The following is a 19,619-nucleotide window of genomic DNA, read 5'->3' on the forward strand; positions in this document are numbered from 1 at the left end:
GGAGCTGCGTGAGTCAAACTCCGTCACGAGGAGCTGCAGGAGTCAAACTCGGACCCCAGAGGAGTAGTGCGAGTTCTAGAGGGAAGAAGATCTTAACGTTCGTGAAGGAGTTATAATAAGTATGAAGGGGTTATTGAATGCTTTGTCAGTAAGAAGAAGAATTTTATAATGAATACGATACTTTACCGGCAGCCAGTGCAAGTGTTGTAATATTGGAGTAACATGTTCAGCTAGAGAAGTTCTGTACTAGTTGGAGTTTGTTAAGTAACTTTGAAGGCGATCCAAACAGAAGAGCGTTGCAGAGATCTATACGGGACGTCACTGGAGCATGGACAGGAATCGCTGTGCTCTTTACTGAGCGAGCCAGACGGAGTCGATTGATATTGCGAATGTGAAAATAAGCAGAGCGAATGACACTGTCTATGTGTGCTTCAGATTATAGAGTACTGTCAAAAATATCCCCAGACTTTTAACTTTAGATACGGAGACCGGTAAGTTGTCAATATTCACAGATGAACATGTAGATTTCAACAGATTGAGCCAACTAAAATAATTTCCGTTTTACTGGAGTTAACTTTAAGAAAATTTTAAGTAAACCATTCTTCTTTAATCTCTGCCAAACAATCTGAAAATTAGCGGAAGGGTTAGAGGACAAATAAAGATGGGTATCGTCAGCATACAGGTGGACAAATTTCCTAAAAATATTACCAAGGGTTAGAAGATAAATGATAAATAAAAGAGGCCCTAATACTGTGGGACACCTGAATTGACATACGAGGGTTTTGAGCAAAACTGCTTCAACTGTACAAACTGAGTACGACCCGTAAAGTGAGATTGAAACCAGGTCGAACAGGAACCAGCAATTCCAATAGATTCCAATCTGTGCAGCACAATGCTGTGAAACCGTATCAGATGCTGCACTTAAATCCAGCAGCATTAGTACAGTTAACAGACCAGAGTCAGCAGCTAGCAGTAGATCTTAGCTAGTGCAGTCTCAACACTATGATAAGGACACCCCGCACCAGTACCCCCCACCCCCCCGAAAGGACACCCCGCACCAGTACCCCCCACCCCCCCGAAAGGACACCCCGCCCCCAGCAGACAATGTTTATGCATTATCTCCTTGCTCAGCGACCTTAATCTTGGGAAAGGCATTTTATAAATAAAACCAATACTTTTGTCCATATAGTGTGTTTTTAGAAGTGAACGCTCACAGTGTGTGTGTTTGTTTGTTTTTAGGCTCAGAGGAAACGATACACGCCGCGCACGCAGGTAACCTAGCGTTCGCTAATCAGGCTCAGTGATGGTCATGTGACTCTCTACAGCTGTGACTGACTGATCTCCTGTGTTTGTGGTAGCGTATCTTCCCGTACGTGTTAGCAATGGTGGGCAACGGCTCGATCAGCTACGACCACGATCGGGACGGGCGTCCCTCAGAACTGGGCGGCTGCAGCGCGATGGTGCGAAACCTGAAGCACGACAGCTTTCTGTTCATCAGATATGTGCGCCGCAGACTCACGGTGAGTGTGTGTGTGTTAGTGATGGGATTTATGGCTCTTTGAGGGGATCCGGATCTTGGCGATCCGTTCCTTTCAAAGAGCCGTTCAAAAGAACGGGGTGAGGTGAGATTTGTAGTCAAATAATTAAAACACCAATATCTGAGTTTGAATTATTCTGAAATATTGATTATTACCTCATTTATCATGTGTGGACTATATTCCATAGGGTTGCACAACATCCCTCTGCTTAGAAAGTGACATCACTATTTTGGATTTACCTTTAGTACAAAGTGTGTGTATGTGTAAAGCTATGTTGACTTATGTTATTCATACAATACCTACTCACAAATAAACATCAAAAACAAAGCCGGCTGCAATGAATTTCTGTGCAAAATAGCTTTTACTACAAACACTTCCACACAAGATCATTTTGATAAAAAACAAAAAAATATTTAAAGTTTTAAATATAGCCTATACTGTAGATAAAATTAGAATAAATAAAATGGAAATGTCTACATACAGTCCACTATTACTACTATTAGGCCTACTATTTTTGTATGATCAACTCTGGAAATATTCCTTCATTCAAAAACGTAATTTGATTTAAGGATGGAGATTGCACAGGAAAGTAAAGTGAGTGAGTGAAAGCAATTGGGACATTGCTTTATTTGTATTATCTTTACTCTTATTGGTGTCCTAATTTAAATATTATGCAGGAAACAGAAATCCGATCGGCTATCCAGATACAGAGGCTAATATGAACAAATGTAAACGCACGGTGTCCTGATTGGCTAATGATCCGATCTGCTTGATCGGATCATGGTGATTGCATGTTAATGCCAAGTGTAAATGCCTTTGTGTGCATCTGTGTGAAACACGCATAGGAAAATAAGAACGACAGAAAAAAACTGCTCCCCTCCAGCCGCGACTCGGCTCCCATCGTTCATGTTTATGAGCCGTTCAAAAGAATCGGTTCGTTCGCGAACGTCACAACTCTAGTGTGTGTGTGTGTGTGTGTGTGTGTGTGCGCACCGCAGACTCACGGTGAGAACGAGCTGACCTGTGTGTGTGTGTGTGCGTGTGCAGATCATGCTGGACATCGACGGGCAGCACGAGTGGAGGGATTGTCTGGATGTTCCCGGTGTTCGTCTGCCGCAGGGCTTCTACTTTGGAGCGTCAGCCGTCACTGGAGATCTGTCCGGTGAGAACCAGAACCGCCACGGTCACGTCTCTCTCGTGATCAACACTGAGAGATTAAACTGCAGTTCATCCACTGGCCACTAGAGACCGGGTGCAGAAGAGACTCAATCCCATAGACCCGCATGTTAAATGCCCAACTCTACGGCAGAATAAACGCTGGTTATGATCGTAACGTGGTTCTGTGACTCAGTGGGAGACCCGGGGTCAGGGTCAGGTTCTGTGACTCAGTGGGAGACCGGGGGTCAGGGTCAGGTTCTGTGACTCAGTGGGAGACCGGGGGTCAGGGTTAGGTTCTGTGACTCAGTGGGAGACCCGGGGGTCAGGGTCAGGTTCTGTGACTCAGTGGGAGACCGGGGGTCAGGGTTAGGTTCTGTGACTCAGTGGGAGACCGGGGGTCAGGTTCTGTGACTCAGTGGGAGACCGGGGGTCAGGGTTAGGTTCTGTGACTCAGTGGGAGACCCGGGGGTCAGGGTCAGGTTCTGTGACTCAGTGGGAGACCCGACTCAGTGGGAGACCCGGGGGTCAGGGTCAGGTTCTGTGACTCAGTGGGAGACCCGGGGGTCAGGGTCAGGGTCAGGTTCTGTGACTCAGTGGGAGACCTGGGGGTCAGGGTCAGGTTCTGTGACTCAGTGGGAGACCCGGGGGTCAGGGTCAGGTTCTGTGACTCAGTGGGAGACCCGGGGGTCAGGGTCAGGGTCAGGTTCTGTGACTCAGTGGGAGACCCGGGGGTCAGGGTCAGGTTCTGTGATTCAGTGGGAGACCCGGGGGTCAGGGTCAGGTTCTGTGACTCAGTGGGAGACCCGGGGGTCAGGGTCAGGTTCTGTGACTCAGTGGGAGACCCGGGGGTCAGGGTCAGGTTCTGTGACTCAGTGGGAGACCCGGGGTCAGGGTCAGGTTCTGTGACTCAGTGGGAGACCGGGGGTCAGGTTCTGTGACTCAGTGGGAGACCCGGGGGTCAGGGTCAGGTTCTGTGACTCAGGGGGAGACCCGGGGGTCAGGGTCAGGTTCTGTGACTCAGTGGGAGACCCGGGGTCAGGGTCAGGTTCTGTGACTCAGTGGGAGACCGGGGGTCAGGTTCTGTGACTCAGTGGGAGACCCGGGGGTCAGGGTCAGGTTCTGTGACTCAGGGGGAGACCCGGGGGTCAGGGTCAGGTTCTGTGACTCAGTGGGAGACCCGGGGTCAGGGTCAGGTTCTGTGACTCAGCGGGAGACCCAGGGGTCAGGGTCAGGTTCTGGGACTCAGTGGGAGACCGGGGGTCAGGGTCAGGTTCTGTGACTCAGTGGGAGACCCGGGGTCAGGGTCAGGGTCAGGTTCTGTGACTCAGTGGGAGACCCGGGGGTCAGGGTCAGGTTCTGTGACTCAGTGGGAGACCCGGGGGTCAGGGTCAGGTTCTGTGACTCAGTGGGAGACCCGGGGTCATGGTCAGGTTCTGTGACTCAGTGGGAGACCCGGGGTCAGGGTCAGGTTCTGTGACTCAGTGGGAGACCCGGGGGTCAGGGTCAGGTTCTGTGACTCAGTGGGAGACCCGAGGGTCAGGGTCAGGGTCAGGTTCTGTGACTCAGTGGGAGACCCGGGGTCAGGGTCAGGGTCAGGTTCTGTGACTCAGTGGGAGACCCGGGGTCAGGGTCAGGTTCTGTGACTAAGTGGGAGACCCGGGGGTCAGGGTCAGGTTCTGTGACTCAGTGGGAGACCGGGGGTCAGGGTCAGGTTCTGTGACTCAGTGGGAGACCCGGGGGTCAGGGTTAGGTTCTGTGACTCAGTGGGAGACCGGGGGTCAGGGTTAGGTTCTGTGACTCAGTGGGAGACCGGGGGTCAGGGTCAGGTTCTGTGACTCAGTGGGAGACCGGGGGTCAGGGTCAGGTTCTGTGACTCAGTGGGATACCGGGGGTCAGGGTTAGGTTCTGTGACTCAGTGGGATACCGGGGGTCAGGGTTAGGTTCTGTGACTCAGTGGGAGACCGGGGGTCAGGGTTAGGTTCTGTTACTCAGTGGGAGACCGGGGGTCAGGGTCAGGTTCTGTGACTCAGTGGGAGACCGGGGGTCAGGGTCAGGTTTTGTGACTCAGTGGGAGACCGGGCGTCAGGGTTAGGTTCTGTGACTCAGTGGGATACCGGGGGTCAGGGTTAGGTTCTGTGACTCAATGGGAGACCGGGGGTCAGGGTCAGGTTCTGTGACTCAGTGGGAGACCCGGGGGTCAGGGTCAGGGTCAGGGTCAGGGTCAGGTTCTGTGACTCAGTGGGAGACCCGGGGGTCAGGGTTAGGTTCTGTGACTCAGTGGGATACCGGGGGTCAGGGTCAGGTTCTGTGACTCAGTGGGAGACCCGGGGGTCAGGGTCAGGTTCTGTGACTCAGTGGGAGACCCGGGGGTCAGGGTCAGGTTCTGTGACTCAGTGGGAGACCCGGGGTCAGGGTCAGGTTCTGTGACTAAGTGGGAGACCCGGGGGTCAGGGTCAGGTTCTGTGACTCAGTGGGAGACCGGGGGTCAGGGTCAGGTTCTGTGACTCAGTGGGAGACCCGGGGGTCAGGGTTAGGTTCTGTGACTCAGTGGGAGACCGGGGGTCAGGGTTAGGTTCTGTGACTCAGTGGGAGACCGGGGGTCAGGGTCAGGTTCTGTGACTCAGTGGGAGACCGGGGGTCAGGGTCAGGTTCTGTGACTCAGTGGGATACCGGGGGTCAGGGTTAGGTTCTGTGACTCAGTGGGATACCGGGGGTCAGGGTTAGGTTCTGTGACTCAGTGGGAGACCGGGGGTCAGGGTTAGGTTCTGTTACTCAGTGGGAGACCGGGGGTCAGGGTCAGGTTCTGTGACTCAGTGGGAGACCGGGGGTCAGGGTCAGGTTTTGTGACTCAGTGGGAGACCGGGCGTCAGGGTTAGGTTCTGTGACTCAGTGGGATACCGGGGGTCAGGGTTAGGTTCTGTGACTCAATGGGAGACCGGGGGTCAGGGTCAGGTTCTGTGACTCAGTGGGAGACCCGGGGGTCAGGGTCAGGTTCTGTGACTCAGTGGGAGACCCGGGGGTCAGGGTTAGGTTCTGTGACAGGTTCTGTGACTCAGTGGGAGACCCGGGGGTCAGGGTTAGGTTCTGTGACTCAGTGGGATACCGGGGGTCAGGGTCAGGTTCTGTGACTCAGTGGGAGACCCGGGGGTCAGGGTCAGGTTCTGTGACTCAGTGGGAGACCCGGGGGTCAGGGTCAGGGTCAGGTTCTGTGACTCAGTGGGAGACCCGGGGGTCAGGGTTAGGTTCTGTGACTCAGTGGGAGACCCGGGGGTCAGGGTCAGGTTCTGTGACTCAGTGGGAGACCCGGGGGTCAGGGTCAGGTTCTGTGACTCAGTGGGAGACCGGGGGTCAGGGTCAGGTTCTGTGACTCAGTGGGAGACCCGGGGGTCAGGGTTAGGTTCTGTGACTCAGTGGGATACCGGGGGTCAGGGTTAGGTTCTGTGACTCAGTGGGATACCGGGGGTCAGGGTTAGGTTCTGTTACTCAGTGGGAGACCGGGGATCAGGGTCAGGTTCTGTGACTCAGTGGGAGACCCGGGGGTCAGGGTCAGGTTTTGTGACTCAGTGGGATACCGGGGGTCAGGGTTAGGTTCTGTGACTCAGTGGGAGACCGGGGGTCAGGGTTAGGTTCTGTTACTCAGTGGGAGACCGGGGGTCAGGGTCAGGTTCTGTGACTCAGTGGGAGACCGGGGGGTCAGGGTTAGGTTCTGTAACTCAGTGGGATACCGGGGGTCAGGGTTAGGTTCTGTGACTCAGTGGGAGTCCGGGGGTCAGGGTCAGGTTCTGTGACTCAGTGGGAGACCCGGGGGTCAGGGTCAGGGTCAGGTTCTGTGACTCAGTGGGAGACCCGGGGGTCAGGGTCAGGTTCTGTGACTCAGTGGGAGACCCGGGGGTCAGGGTTAGGTTCTGTGACTCAGTGGGAGACCCGGGGGTCAGGGTCAGGTTCTGTGACTCAGTTGGAGACCCGGGGGTCAGGGTTAGGTTCTGTGACTCAGTGGGAGACCCGGGGGTCAGGGTCAGGTTCTGTGACTCAGTGGGAGACCCGGGGGTCAGGGTTAGGTTCTGTGACTCAGTGGGAGACCGGGGGTCAGGGTTAGGTTCTGTGACTCAGTGGGAGACCCGGGGGTCAGGGTTAGGTTCTGTGACTCAGTGGGAGACCCGGGGGTCAGGGTCAGGTTCTGTGACTCAGTGGGAGACCCGGGGGTCAGGGTCAGGTTCTGTGACTCAGTGGGAGACCCGGGGGTCAGGGTTAGGTTCTGTGACTCAGTGGGAGACCCGGGGGTCAGGGTCAGGTTCTGTGACTCAGTTGGAGACCCGGGGGTCAGGGTTAGGTTCTGTGACTCAGTGGGAGACCCGGGGGTCAGGGTCAGGTTCTGTGACTCAGTGGGAGACCCGGGGGTCAGGGTTAGGTTCTGTGACTCAGTGGGAGACCGGGGGTCAGGGTTAGGTTCTGTGACTCAGTGGGAGACCCGGGGGTCAGGGTTAGGTTCTGTGACTCAGTGGGAGACCCGGGGGTCAGGGTCAGGTTCTGTGACTCAGTGGGAGACCCGGGGGTCAGGGTCAGGTTCTGTGACTCAGTGGGAGACCCGGGGGTCAGGGTCAGGTTCTGTGACTCAGTGGGAGACCCGGGGGTCAGGGTCAGGTTCTGTGACTCAGTGGGAGACCCGGGGGTCAGGGTCAGGTTCTGTGACTCAGTGGGAGACCCGGGGGTCAGGGTCAGGTTCTGTGACTCAGTGGGAGACCCGGGGGTCAGGGTTAGGTTCTGTGACTCAGTGGGAGACCCGGGGGTCAGGGTCAGGTTCTGTGACTCAGTGGGAGACCCGGGGGTCAGGGTTAGGTTCTGTGACTCAGTGGGAGACCCGGGGGTCAGGGTCAGGTTCTGTGACTCAGTGGGAGACCCGGGGTCAGGGTCAGGTTCTGTGACTCAGTGGGAGACCCGGGGGTCAGGGTCAGGTTCTGTGACTCAGTGGGAGACCCGGGGGTCAGGGTCAGGTTCTGTGACTCAGTGGGAGACCCGGGGTCAGGGTCAGGTTCTGTGACTCAGTGGGAGACCCGGGGGTCAGGGTCAGGTTCTGTGACTCAGTGGGAGACCCGGGGGTCAGGGTCAGGGTCAGGTTCTGTGACTCAGTGGGAGACCCGGGGGTCAGGGTCAGGTTCTGTGACTCAGTGGGAGACCCGGGGGTCAGGGTCAGGGTCAGGTTCTGTGACTCAGTGGGAGACCCGGGGGTCAGGGTCAGGTTCTGTGACTCAGTGGGAGACACTCGTCGCTTTAATATGGGTCTCGCCGCACTTCCCCGAATCGTGCTGCCTTCGCCGGATCATCAAAGACTGTAGTCATGTCAAGTCATCTTTATTTATATAGCGCTTAACAATGTAAATTGTTTCAAAGCTGCTTTACAGAGATAAACGAAGAGGTTATTATAGATGAAGACCCGTCATTAGTCACGAGGTGACAGCTTTGTTATTCGATTCTCGGTCAAGCGCGAGGGATTCTCCACTAGCACTGCCTCTGGCGGTCTGGAGCGAACGGGAATGAACATGTTTACAGTCTGGTGCAAAAAGTGGTTTTGCTCTTTATGACGACTGAGGGGGGTGAATATTTTTATAATTCATCCGTTTAAATTATATTAAGCCTTAAAGTTCTGCATAATTAAGGGCGTGGCCACTTGAGTGACAGGTGGATTGCCGCTGATGTCACTACAAGCCGTTCGTCTGCTACCGTTAGCATCACGTCACCTCAGCTTATCCGCCTCGCTGCACATGTTCGTTTATCCGGGAGTGACACAGCCAAGATGGCGACGCCGGCTCCGCCCACTTTGGGCTTCAGAAACACAGTATTGTCACTGACAATACGGCCAGTGTTTTATACAGTCTGTGGGTGACACACGCGTGTGCGAGCACTTCACCGTCACACAGCTCATGCTCAGTGTGTGTGTGTGTGTGTCAGATAACCATGACCTGATCTCCATGAAGCTGTACCAGCTGACGGTCCTGCGCAGCAAACAGGAGGACGAGGAGCAGGAGGAGGTTCTGGTTCCCAGCGTCGACAACATGGAGCTCCTGAGACGTGAGTATGATCACATGATCACAGCAGCTCGCGTGTGTGTCAGCGTTCCTTACGATCGACATGATTGATTTCAGGAAGTTGTTCTGAATCTTTCAACTTTCCTTCTGATGTTCACTGGTGTTTATTTGCTGCTGTAACTGGTAGAGGAAGAGATGACCGGTTCTTCTGTCACACACACACACACACACACACATTTACTGACAGGATTTACTGATGAAACTGACAGGATTTGAGAGCCGAGACTTTGTTTCATATCAAAAGTATCAAAGCACAGATTATTTTACGGCAGGAGCTTCAGATGATGATGATGTTCACAGAAGTTTCGTCCACGCATCCACTGACAACAGCACAGAAGTAATGTTCCTTGAGATTGAAGAATGAGTATGGGTTCATCATAATGAGGTGTGTGTGTGTGTGTGTGTGTGTGTGTGTGTGTGTGTCCAGCGTACGAGGACGAGGAGGCCATGAGCAGCATCAGTATCTTCTTCTGTGTGCTCTTCTCCATGCTGGGAGTGTTTCTGCTGGTGGTGGTGGGACTGGTTCTGTACGGGCACTGGAGCGAGAGCCGGCGCAAGCGCTTCTACTGACACACACACACACACACACTCTCTCTCTGTCGAGGGGGAATAACCTGAGCGATGAACACTCGACCTGTCGTCGTGAAGATGAAGATGATGAAGGTGACGGGCATCACGAGTCTCGGATGTGAATGTCTTTCTCAAACTCCTGCTGCCTTCATTCTCCCAACCTGTGCTATATTTATTTGTTTTATATTATATATTTATGAATTGTTTGTACAGAACGTCTAACATCTTGTCATCTGTCCAGATTCAAATGGGAAATCTGAGGAGCCCATGGAACCAGAATTAAAGTTTTGTTGATTTTTGTCTCTGTTATATCTGTACGCTACTGTTGAAACTAGGGATGTTAGCCGATGACCTAAGACCGATGGTTGACCATATCAACGTTAACCGATCAAAGTAGTCGGTAAAAAAAGAAGTGATCTCTAAATTAGTCTATTATAGACAGTGGACTAAACGCTACTACAGTTAGCATCTCATTCCAAGATCTTTTTGTGTCAAGCTTTGTGTGAAGGGTTTTGTTTGACCTTTCACACTCAATTTTTCATAACTCGCCCGTTTGTACTTAATAAACCAATAAAAACATTTGGTGCGCGCTCACAGCGTTTGGGTTCGCGTGCTCACAAGGTTTGGGAACAGTAAAGGCTACAGGCTAACACACTCGAGGTTAGAGCCAGGGCAGAAGAAGAGTAGTGTGTGTGGGACCATTTCACCAACAAGAACGACACAGATGTAACTTGTGTGATACTCCAGCGCTTAAATATGGAAATACATTACATCTACATTTCAGTGGTAACCGATAAGGTGATGATGATCATCATCTTTCTTTATTATTGTTAGCACTGCCTCAAACTAAAGCGGCATCTCTTCGGTTCGGAGCTGTCATTTTCTTAAATGAGCCGCGGCAATGTTTCAAATGAGCTGCTAATGCTAGACAAACGCCTTTATTTTCAACACGATCACCTTGTACCCGAACCATTCAGAAACTAAGGAGCCATTTGTCCTCGGATTACATACAAGCTCCTCGGCGCCGCGTTTGCTGGACTCGTGTTTCGCGCTGTAGGGGATTTAAAAAAAGGGACGTGAGTGGCGCCGGGGCAGTGTGTGTGTCTGTGTGTGTCTGTGTGTGTGTGTTTGTGTGAGCGGGAGGCAGAGCGGCAGAGAGATCTGACAGAGTTGTGAAATTGCAGGCGCGGCTCGAAATGGCTGTTATTAATTCAAATTATTTAAAAACGAATCGGTTAACCGGCTAATGAGGCTCGGTGGTCGGTCAAGAAATTTTTTAGTTTTCGCTATCCCTAGTTGAAACATGGAATAACGGACGTTGAAACACGGAATCACGGATGTTGAATCACGGATGTTGAAATACGGAATCACGGATGTTGAAACACGGAATAACGGATGTTGAAACACGGAATAACGGATGTTGAAACACGGAATCACGGATGTTGAATCACGGATGTTGAAATACGGAATCACGGATGTTGAAACACGGAATAACGGATGTTGAAACACGGAATCACGGATGTTGAATCACGGATGTTGAAATACGGAATCACGGATGTTGAAACACGGATGTTGAATCACGGACGTTGAATCACGGACGTTGAATCACGGATGTTGAAACACGGAATCACAGATGTTGAATCACGGATGTTGAAACATGGATGTTGAATCACGGATGTTGAAACACGGATGTTGAATCACGGACGTTGAATCACGGACGTTGAATCACGGACGTTGAATCACGGACGTTGAATCACGGACGTTGAATCACGGACGTTGAATCACGGATGTTGAAATACGGAATCACGGATGTTGAATCACGGACGTTGAATCACGGACGTTGAATCACGGACGTTGAATCACGGACGTTGAATCACGGACGTTGAATCACGGATGTTGAAACATGGATGTTGAAACATGGACGTTGAATCATGGACGTTGAATCACGGATGTTGAAACACGGACGTTGAATCACGGATGTTGAATCACGGACGTTGAAACACGGACGTTGAATCACGGATGTTGAATCACGGATGTTGAATCACGGACGTTGAATCTCGGATGTTGAAACACGGAATCACGGATGTTGAATCACGGATGTTGAATCACGGATGTTGAATCACGGATGTTGAATCACGGATGTTGAAACACGGAATCACGGATGTTGAATCACGGATGTTGAATCACGGATGTTGAATCACGGATGTTGAAACACGGAATCACGGATGTTGAATCACGGATGTTGAATCACGGATGTTGAATCACGGATGTTGAAACACGGATGTTGAAACACGGATGTTGAAACACGGAATCACGGATGTTGAATCACGGATGTTGAATCACGGATGTTGAATCACGGACGTTGAAACACGGACGTTGAATCACGGATGTTGAAACATGGATGTTGAAACATGGACGTTGAATCATGGACGTTGAATCACGGATGTTGAAACATGGACGTTGAATCACGGATGTTGAATCACGGACGTTGAAACACGGACGTTGAATCACGGATGTTGAATCACGGACGTTGAAACACAGATGTTGAATCACGGATGTTGAATCACGGATGTTGAATCACGGATTTTGAATCACGGATGTTGAAACACGGACGTCGAAACACAGATGTTGAATCACGGACGTCGAAACACAGATGTTGTTAGACTCGTGATTCACTGTTTCACACATTAGCAGCGCGTCGGAACACTAATCCCACAGATCATCATCTCAGGATCTGTTCGTGACGCAGAGGATTTGGCATCAGTCTCGTCTGTAATCAAAGTGTTTCATGTACCTCACATAGTTAATAATAAATGTTGAAAATCTATAAAAACATGCTTGAAATTTCCAAATGAATTTACCTTTGCATTAATGCTTTTAGCAGAGACTTTTATCCAGAGCGACTTACAGGAGAGGAACAAAAGCCGACAATATCCGTAATATGCAATGCAAGGATTATTAGACGACAAAAGAAAACAAATAAACGTGTTTTCCCTTTAAATGAATCTTATTTTTCTTATCTCATTGGGTGATTTTCTTCTTGTTTTAATTATAAACTCACTTAATTTGGATCATCTCTCAGAAAACAAGAGTTAATATCTTCAGTCATGTTGCTTCTCCAGTAAATGTATCTTGATTTAAGAATGTTTAGATATTTGTCCTGGAAAACAAGACAGAAACACTGAGGAAGAACATCATGTTTTCTGACGTACAGCGTTCACATCTGACAGATCAGACTTACGTGTGTTTATATTCATGTGTGAGTCAGTCCTGTCACGCACAGACTCATGGGATCTTCATCACTTCTTCATCACGTGTCAGTGATCATATTATTAAAAACACAATTTCAAGACCTTCAGAACTGACTTTCTCTAGATATATTCCTGCATTATTATGAATCTCTGAAGTTTAATCCACTGCAACCGTCTCTTTCTCTATATTCCAAGATAAAAAAGTTAGTTTTTTACACTGAAAACAGTGCATTATCAGATTCGTGTTTAACGTCTCATTTCCCTGAATAAAAGAGCAGATGCTTTCAAGTCAGCTTTATACAACACAGATGTTTCTGTAACGAGGTATGTTGATAAGGGAACAAGGCGGTGGGAACGTTTCACACTAACCCTTCTGGTAAGAACTCGAGCTGCTGAGTTTTGGACCAGCTGTAGTTTGTTTATTATGCGTGCAGGGCAACCACCCAGTAGAGCATTACAATAATCTAGCCTTGAGGTCATTTTTCATTGAGAGCATTTGACGAAATTTTGATATATTTTTAAGATGGAAAAATGCGGTTTTACAGATACTAGACACGTGACTTTCAAATGAAAGATTGGTATCAGAGAGCACACACACACGCACACACACACACACCCAGGTTCCTAACCGACGACGAAGACTTAACAGAGCATCATCAAGTGTTAGACAGTGTTCTAGGGTATTAGTGTGGAAGTTTTTTTTGTCCAATAATTAGAATCTGTTTTTTTTCTGAATTTAGTAGTAGGAAATTACTAGTCATCCAGTTTTTTATATCCGCTATGCATTCCGTTAATTTTGTGAATTGGTAGGTTTCGTTAGGTTTTGAAGAAATATACAGCTGAGTATCGTCGGCATAACAGTGAAAGCTAATTCCATGTTTCCTAATGATATCTCCTAATGGTAGCATGTACAGAGTGAACAGCAGCGGTCCCAGTACTGAGCCTTGTGGTACGCCATACTGAACTTGTGATTGATAAGACATCTCTTCATTTACTGCTACAAACTGATAACGGTCAGATAAGTGTGATTTAAACCATGCTAGTGCAATTCCACTAATGACAACATAATGTTCGAGTCTATTTAAAAGGATGTTGTGGTCAATGGTGTCAAATGCAGCACTATAGTAGGATTAGTATCAAATAGTATGTATGTATGTATGTAATAGTATTGGTCATGCTTGGCCTGGAAGGTTTATTTTCCCGTTACAAGTTCCCTGGGAACTTCTTAATTATCATAATCATGATCACTGCATGAACAGTGTGTCGAACATGACGACGTGATCAGATGAACATCAGAAACACAGACACGACTGAGTGCCAAAGCTGGTTTATTGTTTTTATTACAAAAATAAAATACAAATGACTATAGACACAGCAGACGTCTTACTAAATAACGCGTCAGTAGAAACGCCACACGGCTGTCAGTGCTGCGATTACAAAATCAAACACGCCTGCAGGTCTGAGCATCTTCATCATCATCATCACCACCTGCGATCAGGAAACCGGACGGATGCTCAGATGTACGTTACACACGTCAGCTCCACTATTATAAACGAGTATGAATTCAAACAGCTCGACGTGCTTTACAGAAGAGCTGGCGCTGTGATTTGGCTCGATATTAAACGTCACTTATTATTAAACACACATTTGAACAAAAGAAATCATCCGACGCCTCAGATTTCACAGTTCCTGGATGAACCCATCAGAAACAGAGGCTTTACGCACAACATGATTGAGTTAGTACACAAACTAAGAAACACAGACAAGCGTCGCGGGCAGACGGTGCGGAGCGGAGCAGAGGCCGGCTCCAGGAGAAGCTTCGCCGGGTCACGCAGGACACGAGCGCTATTGCTGGCGAGTTCTTGTGTTTTGCATAGCCTAGTTAGTTAGTTAATCTGGTTCTCCAGTGGGAAAAAGGCACAGAATCTGTAAACTTTGCAGGAATTGCGTTGGAGAAATGCAGCGTCCTTCAGTGCAACACACAGGCTTCAGAGGGATGATGGGAAACAAGCGTGGGAACAGCACACATTCTGGAACATGATCTTGATTTTAGCCCTTAATGCAGGTAACGTCACGTGATTCATACGGAACCGGCATGCAACTATCAGCCCGAGGCTCTACGACACGCAGCGCTTGTGCTTTACTAATAAACTAGATCATAACGCTGAGGCAGAGTCATGTGATGCTGCGGATGTCACTCACACACACACACACACACACAGGTTTACAGTAGCAGTGCGAGATGGGAAAGGCCACAGTCTTGCAGACACACGTGTGAGGCGATCAGCTGACGGTGTTGATCTGCTCGCTCAGGGCTCATGGGATCTTCAGGCACACAAACACACACGCCCGTTACACTCTCTCTCTCTGTGTGTGTGTGTGTGTGTGTGTCGCTCTGGGCCACAGTCATGGTGAGAAACGAGCAGTGGCTCAGTCGAGGAAAGGGTGAGGGATGCTGGGAAACAGAAGCTCAGAGTCTCCGTCACACGAGGCGCTCGGGTTCGGGTTCTGGTTCTGCTGGATCTCTGCCAGCGCTGGAACAGCAGCCGGCCGCCCCCTGACACCCCTCGGCCTCCTCCGGCCGGCACACACACACCTCGATGCCCGAGTCCCCGGTCACGTGCCGGCGCCGGCTGCTCTCCGCGTCCGGGACCGGTGCGGGCGGGTTCTGCGGGTCCACAGACTCCGAGTATGGCGGAGGAGGCGTCGGAGGATGAGCCAGAACCTCCTCGTAGTCCGGCAGCTTACAGTCCGTCCACAGGCCTGGAGACACACACACACACACACACACACACACACGGATCAGAGGACAGATACGTGATGATGTCACACTACTTCATTTACAGATGGATAAACACATGCACAGTCATTCTATTTATTCAAATAATATTCACTAATATAAAGTATAGCGCTGCAACAACTAATCAATAATAATTGATGATGAAAATCATTGACAACGAATGTCAATGAGTGTGTGTTCCTGCAGAACATTCCTCTGATCAGTCAACACCGAGTTTGTGTTTTTATTTGTATTTATCTTCATTTCTAATGTAGGGATTTAAACGTTCCTTTTGCTTTATATCTCTGTTGTGCATCGCATGGATATATCCACTCTGTGTTCACAGCATTCCTGCGGCACACTAGTTTGAAAGACAGTTTTTGCCAGGACGTGGAAGAGTGTGTGTTGTCAATAAAACTAAATAAAAAACCTGGCCTTTTAATCCGATTAATCGAAGAAATTACGTGTGTGTGTGACGGGTGTGTGTGTGTGTGACGGGTGTGTGTGTGTGTGACGGGTGTGTGTGTGTGTGACGGGTGTGTGTGTGTGTGACGGGTGTGTGTGACGTGTGTGTGTGTGTGTGACGGGTGTGTGTGTGTGACGGGTGTGTGTGTGACGGGTGTGTGTGTGACGGGTGTGTGTGTGTGTGTGACGGGTGTGTGTGTGACGGGTGTGTGTGTGTGACGGGTGTGTGTGTGTGTGACGGGTGTGTGTGTGTGTGACGTGTGTGTGTGTGTGTGACGGGTGTGTGTGTGTGACGGGTGTGTGTGTGTGACGGGTGTGTGTGTGTGACGGGTGTGTGTGTGTGACGGGTGTGTGTGTGTGAAGGGGTGTGTGTGTGTGTGTGACGGGTGTGTGTGTGACGGGTGTGTGTGTGTGACGGGTGTGTGTGTGACGGGTGTGTGTGTGACGGGTGTGTGTGTGTGACGGGTGTGTGTGACAGGTGTCTGTGTGTGTGTGTGTGTGTGACGGGTGTGTGTGTGTGACGGGTGTGTGTGTATGTGTGTGTGACGGGTGTGTGTGTGTGTGTGTGTGTGTGTGACGGGTGTGTGTGTATGTGTGTGTGTGTGTGACGGGTGTGTGTGTGTGTGTGACAGGTGTGTGTGTGTGTGTGTGTGACGGGTGTGTGTGTATGTGTGTGTGACGGGTGTGTGTGTGTGTGACGGGTGTGTGTGTGACGGGTGTGTGTGTGACGGGTGTGTGTGTGTGTGACGGGTGTGTGTGTGACGGGTGTGTGTGTGACGGGTGTGTGTGTGTGAGACTCACGCAGGTTGAGAGGAGCAGGCGTGATGAAGGAGCTGGACGCCCCCTGGTACGCCATCAGGCTGATCTCTCGCTGCCTGTGTGTGTGTGTGTGTGTGTGTGTGTGTGTGTGTGTGTGTGTGTGTGTGTGTGTGTGTGTGACGGGGGTGTGTGTGTGTGTGAGACTCACGCAGGTTGAGAGGAGCAGGCGTGATGAAGGAGCTGGACGCCCCCTGGTACGCCATCAGGCTGATCTCTCGCTGCCTGTGTGTGTGTGTGTGTGTGTGACGGGTGTGTGTGTGTGTGTGTGTGAGACTCACGCAGGTTGAGAGGAGCAGGCGTGATGAAGGAGCTGGACGCCCCCTGGTACGCCATCAGGCTGATCTCTCGCTGCCTGTGTGTGTGTGTGTGTGTGTGTGTGTGACGGGGGTGTGTGTGTGTGTGTGAGACTCACGCAGGTTGAGAGGAGCAGGCGTGATGAAGGAGCTGGACGCCCCCTGGTACGCCATCAGGCTGATCTCTCGCTGTCTCTGCTCCTGCTGGAGTCGCATCTTCACCCGCCGGTGTCGGTACGCACAGCAGCAGCTCAGCATGATGATGAGGGTCCAGACCAGCCAGAACCCTACACACACACACACACACACACACACACACACACACACACACACACACCCGTCACACACACACACTTTTAGTTTTTAAACTAAAATCACTTCTCTTTAACCTGGCATAATTAACAGAAAAGTATACATTGTGTGTACAAAGTGTGTGTGTGTGTGTGTGTGTCTGTAACAGATGAATCTGCAGGTGTGTGTGTGTGTGTTTGTAACAGATGAATCTGCAGGTGTGTGTGTGTGTGTGTGTGTCTGTAACAGATGAATCTGCAGGTGTGTGTGTGTGTGTGTGTGTGTGTGTGTGTGTGTGTGTGTTTGTCTGTAACAGATGAATCTGCAGGTGTGTGTGTGTGTGTGTGTGTGTGTGTTTGTCTGTAACAGATGAATCTGCAGGTGTGTGTGTGTGTGTGTGTGTTTGTAACAGATGAATCTGCAGGTGTGTGTGTGTGTGTGTGTAACAGATGAATCTGCAGGTGTGTGTGTGTGTGTAACAGATGAATCTGCAGGTGTGTGTGTTTGTAACAGATGAATCTACAGGTGTGTGTGTGTGTGTGTGTGTGTGTAACAGATGAATCTGCAGGTGTGTGTGTGTGTGTTTGTAACAGATGAATCTACAGGTGTGTGTGTGTGTGTGTAACAGATGAATCTGCAGGTGTGTGTGTGTGTGTTTGTAACAGATGAATCTACAGGTGTGTGTGTGTAACTCACACCACAGCTCGTAATAGTAAGTGCAGCACTCGGTCTCCCCGCAGCAGTAACCCATCTCACAGCGGTACTGTTCATTGTTCACGCCGAAACAAAACTCCTTCCCCTGCAAACAAACACAAGCATTCAGCGACAGACACACACACACACACACACACACACACACACACACGCACGAGCTGTGAGGTTTTAGTGTTGGAGTCTGACAGAAAACACTCACGGGTCTCATCCTTCAGGCCCAGTATAAACACAAATTCATCCTTTGAAAGGCAGATGACTTGATTTGTGTCAAACATTCAACTATTGTGCTCAAGATAAAGCTGAAATAAAGTCAATACATACATGATAGGAACCATTCTATATCAAAATAATAATATAAATAAAAATTAGCCCTAATATGGTGTAAATAAACAGGAAACACCAATGTCAGTCTTTATTGATTTGCTGGATCACTTACACAATAGCCTTTTAAAACAATCAGTAAAAGCCGAACCCAAACAAACACTACAAACCCTCAAACACTACAGACAAAACGATCAATAAGCATTTTATATATATTTATCTCATCTGCACAAATGTCTATGATTTCAACATGTAAAACATGTATGTCGATTCTAAATACCCGGTAAGAAGCAGGATAACGAACATTATGTTTCGGTAACCGTGGTTTATGGCTTTGTTTCGGTTGTTTATCGAGGCCTCCACATCGCGCGAATCCCCGAGCTCGAGTTCAAGCACTCCCCGCCTCAGAGGCCCTGCCGCCGGCTTACCTGAACTAAACACGCCGCTGCGCAGAGAAGCCCCACGGCGGAGCACAGCGTCTTCTGCGGCATCTTTCTGCGCGTTTCTTCCCAAACTCCAGTAAATCATAAGTTAATCATAAAGCTTCAGATGAACAGACGCGCGTCATGTCTGTGTGATGAATGTGATGATCCACAGAGGGCAGCAGCAGCAGCATCACAATCACAGCAATCTCTCACACACACACGCGCGCGCGCGCGCGCACACACACACACACACACACACACACACACACACACACACACACACACACACACACACACACACACACACACACACACACACACACACACACACACACACACATGTGCGAGTGTTGCTGCATTTATCATTTATATATTTTTTATAATTTTATACCCCATACATTATTGTGCGTTTAACATTTATTCATGTTGAATTGTCTTCCTCACTTTGGTCTGGCAAATTACACCAATTACACATTTCAAAACAATAATACTAATTTAAACGGTTTTATGAGATACTTATATATTTGCATATTGTCATATATTTGAAATGTAACGGATGCGCACACCGGAATAAGAACATTACGTCAACAGGATGACATCAGCGCGTTCTGCGAGACAGCGGGAACGCGCAGTATATGATTAGGCTTGTTTGAGATGCGCCTTGCCTCGCCTGAAATGTATGCGAGAGTAGGCGGCTGCAGTGAGGGGAGGAGTGAAAAAAGTGCAGGCAAGCCGGACAGTTCTCTCTTCTCACAGTGGATCTGACACCTGTGAGATCAAAGATGGATATCGCGGGATTCACGGGATTCACGCTTGTGCACAGTGTTAAACTGGATGCAATTAAATATGAAAATAAATATAATGAACAAGACACCCAAATCACTTGTTAGGCTATATAATCCCATTCCAAAT

The 19,619-nt window shown here is 49.6% G+C and overlaps 2 protein-coding genes across 4 annotated transcripts in view; one reads left to right on the forward strand and one right to left on the reverse strand.

The window, feature by feature from the left end:
• lman2la (lectin, mannose-binding 2-like a) overlaps positions 1–9,942 on the forward strand; it is an 18,384-nt gene extending 8,442 nt beyond the window's left edge. Inside the window, exons 6-10 of one of the 3 annotated variants that reach the window (XM_079608394.1) lie at positions 1,240–1,272; positions 1,359–1,520; positions 2,586–2,700; positions 8,643–8,762; positions 9,207–9,657. In XM_079608394.1, the coding sequence (XP_079464520.1) occupies positions 1,240–1,272; positions 1,359–1,520; positions 2,586–2,700; positions 8,643–8,762; positions 9,207–9,349 (573 nt within the window). In that variant the 3' untranslated portion in view covers positions 9,350–9,657. Of the gene's footprint in view, positions 1–1,239; positions 1,273–1,358; positions 1,521–2,585; positions 2,701–8,642; positions 8,763–9,206 lie in introns of all 3 variants that reach the window. The other 2 variants (XM_079608393.1, XM_079608392.1) reach the window with 2 other exon arrangements.
• A 3,977-nt stretch (positions 9,943–13,919) lies between these two features.
• Positions 13,920–19,039, reverse strand: wbp1 (WW domain binding protein 1). The gene is made up of 4 exons (XM_079608078.1): positions 18,711–19,039; positions 17,944–18,046; positions 17,076–17,243; positions 13,920–15,363 (listed from the first exon to the last, which is right to left on the reverse strand). Exons 1-4 carry the CDS (start codon positions 18,771–18,773, stop codon positions 15,083–15,085), a joined length of 615 nt encoding a protein of 204 aa, XP_079464204.1. The 5' UTR covers positions 18,774–19,039; the 3' UTR covers positions 13,920–15,082.
• Positions 19,040–19,619: the final 580 nt, after the last annotated feature.

The sequence above is a fragment of the Phoxinus phoxinus genome (genome assembly GCF_949152265.1).
Source record: "Phoxinus phoxinus genome assembly, chromosome: 3".
Lineage (NCBI taxonomy): Eukaryota > Metazoa > Chordata > Actinopteri > Cypriniformes > Leuciscidae > Phoxinus > Phoxinus phoxinus.